This window comes from Saccostrea echinata, unplaced genomic scaffold (assembly GCF_033153115.1).
Source record: "Saccostrea echinata isolate AGI-Se365-2 ecotype Australia unplaced genomic scaffold, CSIRO_AGI_Sech_v1 ptg000019l, whole genome shotgun sequence".
Taxonomy (NCBI): domain Eukaryota; kingdom Metazoa; phylum Mollusca; class Bivalvia; order Ostreida; family Ostreidae; genus Saccostrea; species Saccostrea echinata.
In genome coordinates this window covers 3,114,658-3,124,059 of record NW_026889768.1, presented here as the reverse complement: position 1 = coordinate 3,124,059, position 9,402 = coordinate 3,114,658, and the positions used below count along the sequence as shown (strand labels likewise).

Sequence of the window (9,402 nt, the reverse complement as noted above, 5' to 3'; positions counted from 1 at the left end):
AAATACGAAATAATATTAAACGAATTAACAAGAATCTATTACACCGGAACAATATGTGCAAGAAACGAAAAGGCAAAAATTTTCTGTATCTTTTATTAATTATGCTTACTTTTAGCTTCTGTAACTGTGGATGGACAGAAGATGGAGGGTATATTGGACTCTATCCTGGCGGGTGCACCGTAAAAAGGTATCTCCCACCACGAAATCTACATACACTGTAACTTATAGTAGTGTAGTAAACGCAGGAGTTCGCAATTTTATCAGTAAAGTCAATAGAAATCACTCGCTAACGCATAGCTCATGGCTTGGTCAATCGAGTGATTTCTATTGACTTTATTGATAAAATTGCGAACTCCTGTGGTAGTAAAAATGCATATGTAAATATAGTTAGAATATTCTAACTGTGTCTCGGGACAGGCCCTCACCACAGTTAGAATACGTCCCATATACTTGCAATGTAGCAAATCGGAGTGGATCCACTCCGAAATGATTCTGAAGAATACAAAATGAGTTGCACTGAAAATAACTACCAAATTAATCATAACAAACCTTTTTGAGATTGTATATGCCTTTTAACCTAAAAATTAATCCATATATATACGAAAATTCAACTCATTTTCTCAACGTTTTTTCCTCGCTTCAAATTTAACGCCATGTTGACATTCGGAACTCTCTGGATTCTTCATAGAAAATGCACAGAGTTCGAGTTATCGCCCGTGTTTATTTTGCTACATTGCGAATACACGGAACGAATTCTATCGTTAAACCGGGTCCGTAGGACAATATCATTTTAACGATAGAACATTCTATCTAATGTAAATATTACAATATACTTAAATATTATTAATATGTAATCATTCTGAAATAATTGTATATGCCCCCTGAGGACCCTTGACTGGTGAATAAACATATATATATATATATATATGAATGTCAGACACCTCGGCCCATTGACATTTCGGTCCAATGACATCTTGGCTCAGACGGGTTGGCCCAAGATTTAAGACAGCTCGGCCCATACATAAGACACCTCAGCCCAAGCAAAATTTTACCATGAAATATATATTTCCAATTTTTGGACTTGAATTAAAATGTTTATTGAAAAAAGTATATGAATAAACTATCAAGATTTTTTTTAAAAGATCTTCCATGAACACATTGATGATATTCAAAGAATGAGAAGACAATGCTATTAATTAAAGTGCTAATTGATAAACAAACAAAATGCCGCGGCGCATCCTTTAGAGTGTCAAGTGTTTGTTTTATTGGTGACAACAGGGGGTTAATTATGAGCAGACTAAATCGGGAGACAGTAATTAAATACATTTAGATCCATCGAATATTTTCTCATTTATTTCTTAAGAAAAACATTTCCCTTCCTAAATTTGTTATCGTCGCTTATAACTAGTTTGAGTCCATTTTTTTTCCCAGGCTACTTGTATCAAAGCAAGTACATGACCAATCTCCTATGTATGAGCCAATATGGTAAAATGTGGTACTTAACACGTCTTTTCCTCTTTTTTTTGGCTAATACAAGATTAACGCGCGCAACCGTGATACAGCAGAATTTTTTTTTTTACATTTTCCACAAGAAATAGTTGTAATTGAAAGATTGATCTAATCAAGTTCACTTGGAAAAATAAAACGATTATATGTATCAAAAACCCCCATTTTTTATTATTTTTAAAAAATTTTTAATCGTCAGAAAGAATAATAACACCAATGATAACATCAATTCAAACGCTGGGTTAATCTGTTCATATTTTTCCATCGTAAAATTTTGTTTGGGCCGAGGTGTCTTTTATATGGGCCGACGTGTTACCAATCTTGGGCCGACCTGTCAGGGCTGAGATGTCAAGTGTGACGGGCCAAGGTGTCATTGGGCCAAGATGTCTGTCTACCATATATATATATATTATACATGTATATATTCACTATGTCCTTTCACCCTGACCTCATAGTCACCCACCCGTGTCAGCACGCTTACCAGTCAGTCGTGTCCTACCAGTCAACCCTTTCACCATGTTCTTTACCTATTCTTATATGTATTGTATGTACTTGTATTTCTCCAACATGTAAACCTGGGTGTTTTGTTGTCACCTAATACAGGTATGCAACATTTAAGTAAAGTCCCCTATTTTACTACAGTTGGCACAGACAGAGGCACTTGTTTTCAGGATGGCGTGTTTTGTATATTGTGTGTTTTTCTATGTCTGTCTGAATACACTCATTAAAATAAAAATCAGGCTAAATTAGCATTTTATTTCATGTTTCTGACTCTGTGTATAAAAAGACAAAAGGTTCGACAGTTGCCATCTCGAATTCCAGGGGTGCCTCCGTTCACACTTGATTTTATTCAAAAAATCAATTTCTACCCTTTTTCTACTAGTTTCAGGTGAGATCTAGCTTTGTAAATGATTGAATAACTCCCTTCAAATATCTGCTGATTTGTACTTGCCATATAAAACATGCAGTAAACCAAAATGTCCTCGATACCTAGCACTGAAACTGAAATAGATGGAAGTAACGATTTCTAACTTTGTAAAGTGTAGAGGCATTGCAGAATTGCATGGAAAGTCTAGAGAGGTCATATTTCTGTTATTTTTAACTGTATTTTGTAAGCTGGACATGAGTATTGTCACATTTAGCACAGTATCCAGAAGTGTAGATTAAAAACTGGTTGTTACAGCTGATGGGTTGATTAACATAGTCTGCAGGCCAGTATCCTATCTGCTGTAAACTGTTTGAGATACTGTTTGGGAAGAAGGACTGTTTATAAACTAGAGTCTTTAAATATGGTACCAAGAATCAGTAGATATGTCCTTTGGCTGCAGACATCATTGAATTTAGCTTGATGGAATAGCCAGAGGCAGTGCACTTTCCTGTATATCATTACAGCTTTGCATCTGGCTCATAGTTCCTCCAAAGATGTCCACTGGAGAGTTTCTAGAACTGATGTTAAACAGCTAGTTTGTGAGCAGTTTTGAGCTGCCCTAGCTTCTGGATGTTGTGAGCTGTATGCAGGTTATGCGGGTCCCAAACAGTACGTGCATACCACTGAAGGTCTTACTAGCATAGTACAGCATGTTGCTTTGCAACTTCTTATGCAGGCTGTAAGTTGCATTGTATAAAAGCATATAGGTGGAACTGGCTTTCTTTGTGATGGTTTCTATGTGTTCATTCCAACTGAGGCTCTTGTGGATGCTAACCCCAACATATTTGCAGAGTCCACTACATTTACTTCTAACCTAAGGCAGTGGATGTTGAAAGAGCTGATGTCAGACTTAGGGGTTTTTTTTAACTCACAGTTGTTGGCATTTGCTGTTGTGGAACTCCGTCTGCCAGTCTGTTTCCTACTGTAGTAAACTATTCAGTCTTTTTGAAGATAAGTTATATTATTTGAGTAGATCTTGGCAGAGGACACAATCATTAGTCAGCAGTCAAACATTGGAATGATGGACATATTCTGGTAGATCGTTGATAAAGAGGAAGAACATCAGTGGTCTGAACATGCTCCCTTAAGGCATTCCTGACTGGACAGTGGCATTGCTGGAGCTCTTCTCATCTACTTACACTCCCTGGATCCTGCCTTTAAGGAAGTTCTTGGCCCAGTCCAGTTAGACCCTCTGAACTCATAATAGTGAAGTCTCTCAAGGGGATCAAATGCTTTGGAAAAATCTCAAAGTATAAGGTCTGTCCAGTCACTGAGATCCATATTTTGGTTAGGTCCTGAACTGTCAGGATCAACTAGGACTAGCATGATCTGTTTTTCCAGAATCCATGTTGAGCATCAGTAATTCATGCATCTCTAGGAGTTTCGAAATGTGCTGCTGCATATTAAGTGCTCAAGGACCGTACATGTAACTAAAACAGCCAGTAGTTAGCAACTTAGCTGCTTAAGACTTTTTCCCTTTGTTAAGGATTGGTACTATATTAGCTTCTTTCCAGTTTGATGGCAACTTCCCTTGCATGATGAGGCCTGGAAGAGTGTTGTTAAGATAGGAGCTAGGTGGACTGCTTGCTCGTTAAAAAGACAAGTTTGTGTTTCGTCTTGTCCAGCTGCCATATGGATGTTATTAAATAAGGTTGTCTAACAGTTTACGAACCCCATTTTCTGTCACTGTGATGTTATTCGTGGTAGGATGACTTTGATGTTTGCTTGGGATGATATTCACATCTTCGTTGCCATTGAAGACTCATGATGAGAATTGTCTATTCAAGATGTTTGCCTTTAATTCACTATCTAAATATGTTAGGCCATCTACCTCCTTAAGTGGTGCAACTCTGATTCGCATCTTTTTGCTCTTTATAAATCTTGGCTTACTTGTCAGATCTGATCTTATCATATCCTCTGTGTAGTACTTATAGGACTTCTTATGCTCTCTTTATAAGTCTGTGTAGTTCTTTTAGGACTTCTTATGCTCTCTTTAAGGTGGAAGTAAATACTTCACACTGTTAGGGGTATTTTAGTGTCATCCTGCAAACATCAGGTATTTTAGTGTCAGTCTGGCTTTCAAAGTGAAAGGTTGTTACTTTCAGTTCTTAAAATTTTTTCAAACCTTACATCACCCCATCAAAATACATCATATTCTATGACAGAGTTTTACTTATTAAAAATTAAGATGACTTGGAACAATTCTTACAGAATGCTGGTGGGAAATAAAGGACATTAAACATAGTATCCCTATGTTTCTTAAAGTTTTTTGTGTAGTTTTAATTTTTAGCACAGTAGTAGCTTGTCATATTCTTATCTTTTTCATTTGGTATTGTACTAGAGCTCCAATGATGACAATGGTGCACTGAGCTACATTATAATCAGTCTTCACCTAAAATGGGTCTGATTTATGACCACCTTACTTTGTTCTTGCTCTCTCCATTAACAATTAATTCAACAATTAATTTCTACTTTTTATTAATATTTAGAAATCTTCCACATGTATACCCATTGTTACAAGCCACAGCCCAAAGTGTAGGATCCTCTCCCATTCTGGAGAGAGTTATAGCTTGAGATGATGTTTACTCTCTTCCATTCAGTTTCTCTTCCATTCCAAATTCACATTGAAGGTATGTGGTTTCAGTTTCCCTTCTAGCTTCTTTTCTCTTCTTTGTAATACAAAACCATGTTACTGGTATGCTTGTCTGAGCAAGAACATGTTAACTCACTATGGCCTACATATATTAGCTTGTGCCATTTTCTGTTTCCTTAGTTCTTTATTCTTATGGAAAATTCAAAGTAAGAATTTTATTGAGTTAATCAATAATTATTCCACCAATACTTGTGTTCTTACACCATTTTATAATTTGTGGGATTGTTAAGTTTTCAGTTTAAATTCTTGATATGATCAGTATGTTCTATTTGTTTTAGTGACTGCCCAATGGATGAGAGATGCATGCATTCAGTAGAGGAGACAGTTTGTCCTAGTGATCATCAAAATTTATGCAGGTGTACTTTAGGTTTGTATTATCATATAGATTAAGATTTAAGGTGGATAGACCCTCATGTAAGAGAGGTAACTCTCACTGGGATAATGACATTCCTTTTAAAAAAGAAAAGATCAATTTACATGTAAAAGGCCATTTCTGTCAAACTTTGCACAAAAGGTCATTCTGAAATTGCCCACATTTCAAATATAATCTAGATGTCTTTTCAAAAGTCATGATCATTAAAGAAAAATTTTATGTAAGTTAACAGAGGGCTTATAACTGATTTACTCCATGTACAACTTCATCTCTCTCTCTCAGACAGAAAAAAATCTTGTTTTGGATATAGAAAATGTATAATATTTCAACATATGTGTTAATGTTTATAAGGTTTAATTAACGTTAATAAAAATAATAATAATCAGTTGGAGAATAATCTTAAACATCACTGATCTGAAGCTTATTTTTATCCTGGAAAGAGTAGTCTGAAGGACAGGTGATACAAACCTGTACATGCTTCACAATAAATGTAAAAATCATTTTAATAAAAACAAAAGCCAAAAATAAGGTAATTGTCAGAAGAATCCAGAACAGTATTTTTGGAAATGTGTTATTTATTGTTATTATAGAAAAAAAAAACCTAGACTTTAGTACTTTTTTTCCTATTAGGTTGTGAGATTGATAATCTAATTGTCCGTTATGAACAGTGGCGACCCATTCCAGGAAAAGGATTCTGCAAGTGTATCAATTCTTTAACAAATGAAGTAAGTACATATGTAGTGATATTCAACACAAAGAAATTATAAATAAAATAGATATTGAAAGTTTATAAATGTAATGCAGTCCTTTAAAATCAGCATACATGTACATGTACGCTAGTTTTTCAATGTTTATATGCATTTTCTATTTGAAAAAAAACAAAACAAAACTTCAATGTATTTTCATTTTAATACTTTCAATATATATGGCAATATGGCAAATATTTCACTTAGATTTAAGTTGGCAATTTGTTTTATTTTTTGATTATGTATAATTTTTAGGTCACCTGAGTCATTCAGGTGACCTATTCTGTCAGTTTTTGTCCCTCCATTTGAGCATTTTCAGCTTCTTCTCTAGAACCACTGAACAATTTCAACCAAATGGCACATGGCATCTATGGGTAAAAGGGAACAAAAATTATGAAGCAGCTACTCATCACAGATGATTGAAATTTTAGCACACTCTTTGTTTAGGCATGCCATATGGTGGGATTCATTTTTAGCTCACCTGAGCTGAAAGCTCAAGTGAGCTTTTCTGATCACCCATTGTCCATCCGTCCGTCTGTAAACTTTTCACATTTTCAACTTCTTCTCAAGAACCACTGGGCCAATTTTAACCAAACTTTGTACAAAGCATCCTTGGGTGAAGGGGAGTTTAAATTCTTAAAATGAAGGGCCAAGTCCCCTTCAAAGGGGAGATAATCAAGAAAATACAAAAATTGGGTGGGGTCATTAAAAAATCTTCTTCTCAAGAACCACTGGGCCAGAAAAGCTGAAAATTATGTGAAAGCATCCTGGGGTAGTGTAGATTCTAAACTTTTCAAATCATGACCCCCAGGGGTAGGGCGGGGCCACAGTAGGGAATCCAAGTTTTACATTGAAATATGTAGTAAAAATCTTTATAAATCTTCCTCTCAAGAACCACTAGGCCAGAAAAGCTGAAACTTATGTGGAAGCATTCTGGGGTAGTGTAGATTCTAAATTGTTCAAATCATGACCACTGGGAGTAGGGTGGGGCCACAATAGGGAATCCCAAGTTTTACATTGAAATATGCAGAAAAAATCTTTAAAAATCTTCTTCTCAAGAACCACTGGGCCAGAAAAGCTGAAACTTATGTGGAAGCATCCTGGGATAGTGTAAATTCTAATTGTTCAAATCATGACCCCTGGGGGTAGGGCAGGGCCACTATAAGTACTACAAGGGGGGGGGGGGAGGGAGAAATCAGCTGAAAAACAGCAAGGCCAAAGTTACTCAGGTAAGCATTGTGGCCCATGGGCCTCTTGTTCCAATCTGATGTCAACTTCATGTTCATCCGTGTGTCTGTCCGTAACAAATTTTCGTCACAGTTTTCTCAGCAACTACTCGTCACAGATCCTTGAAATTTTAGCACACTCTTTGTTTAGGCATGTCATACTGTGGGATTCATTGATTCCATTTTGTATGAATCCGATGTCAACTTCCTGTTTATCCGTGCGTCTGTCCATTACAAATTTTTGTCAGTTTTCTCAGCAACTGCTCAGTAGATTCTTGAAATTTTAGCACACTCTTTGTTTAGGCATGCCATATGGTGTCAACTTCCTGTTTATCCATCACGTCTGTCTGTAACAAATTTTCATCGCAGTTTTCTCAGCAACTGCTCAGAGCAGATGCTTGAAATTTTAGCACACTCTTTGTTTAGGCGTGCCAAATGGTGGGATTCATTTTTGTATGAATTTGATGTCAACATGAGAGTGTATATTCACATCAGAGCAGGGGTATTACGAGTGAGCATTTGCTCACAGACTTATTGTTAATCACTGTAAATAATGTAATTGATTGGTGAATTGAATAAAAGAATTATACAAGAATTTTTAATATATAATACAAAAATGTTCTTTCATAGTTTTTTTTATGGTCAGGTAGATGTAAATAAAAGATAAATAAAAATGAGACAAAAACACCTTATCTTTGTATATTAAATGTTCTTCAAAGACCAAGAAAAGCTAATGTAATGTGCTTAAGCAATACTGATTTGTTTAAATCTCTATGATGATAGTGACAAATGGGGGTGTATTAGTACTGGCAAATACAGGCAAGGAAATAGATCTGCTTAATATAATTTGTTATGAGCACTAGACTAATTTGTTGATCCCTGACCATTCCTTTTGGGCATTATATCTTCATCTATCAGTGTTTGTTTTATTTTATACTTCTTTGGATCCTTTCAGTGTTTATATTATACTCAGGTGACTATTAAGACCTTTGGGCCTCTTGTACATTCATTTCTAGATGTTTACATCTGAATGCAAATATTGCCAAGTGAAAGGTCAAGCACCTAATGTGCATGTCAGTTTACCATGGCTGTCATTGTATCTGGCGTCAGTGGGCGGGGATTGTGGAAATAAACATGGAATGCCTCTTGTATTTCATATCTATTAGACAGCATGTTTGATGTATATTTTTTCACATATAATCTTGCCCTAATTTAAATGTAAGGAATCACTTTCTAGTTTGTTGGGTATGCCAGGGATATTAACAGCAGTTGGAAACATGGGATAATTTATGCAGGAGGGGCTTTACCCATTATGTAAATTATTCCATGTTTCCATCTGTTGTTTATGCCCTAGCATACCAACAAACTAGACAGTGACTCCTTAAATATATTTTAGTGACTATGAATCAATTCTGATGGGTATTTGTAAACATATGTACATGTATAAAATTCAGTGAATGTTTTTTTTTTTTTCAGTCAGACTGTGTGGAGCACTTAGACTTATGAATGAGACAGATGAAATAAAGAGATGATGAACATTTTCATGAAGTTTAAACTTAAAAGATTCTCATAAATGCTGATGTTGAGCAAGTTTTTTTTTTTTTTTTTTATTTCATATGTGTGCTCTAATGAGACAATACTTACACATCTTCAATAATCCATTTTATCAAAATTTTAAAGTTTGAACTATATTACTTAAAAAATATTAAGGTCACAATGAACCAGGTACAACAACATTATTTTCTGGTTTCTACATCTTTTTACTGTTAACTTAATAGAAAGAAAATGATACGTTACAGTTATGTATTTGTGCCTTTGCACTAATATTTGATGCATTATACAGTAAAACACGCTTATAGCTAACACACTTATAACGAATTACAACAAAATAATTTTCATTCCCTGTTACTTTGAAATATATTGTAAACTTAACGGATATGACAAATTACACTTATAACGAAGCAAAATCG

The 9,402-nt window shown here is 35.2% G+C and overlaps 1 protein-coding gene across 1 annotated transcript; it reads left to right on the top strand.

The window, feature by feature from the left end:
* The first annotated feature begins 34 nt into the window (after positions 1 to 34).
* Positions 35 to 9,161, top strand: LOC133189588 (uncharacterized). The gene is made up of 4 exons (XM_061324971.1): positions 35 to 187; positions 5,366 to 5,454; positions 6,091 to 6,185; positions 8,909 to 9,161. Exons 1-4 carry the CDS (start codon positions 54 to 56, stop codon positions 8,936 to 8,938), a joined length of 348 nt encoding a protein of 115 aa, XP_061180955.1. The 5' UTR covers positions 35 to 53; the 3' UTR covers positions 8,939 to 9,161.
* The last annotated feature ends 241 nt before the right edge of the window (positions 9,162 to 9,402 follow it).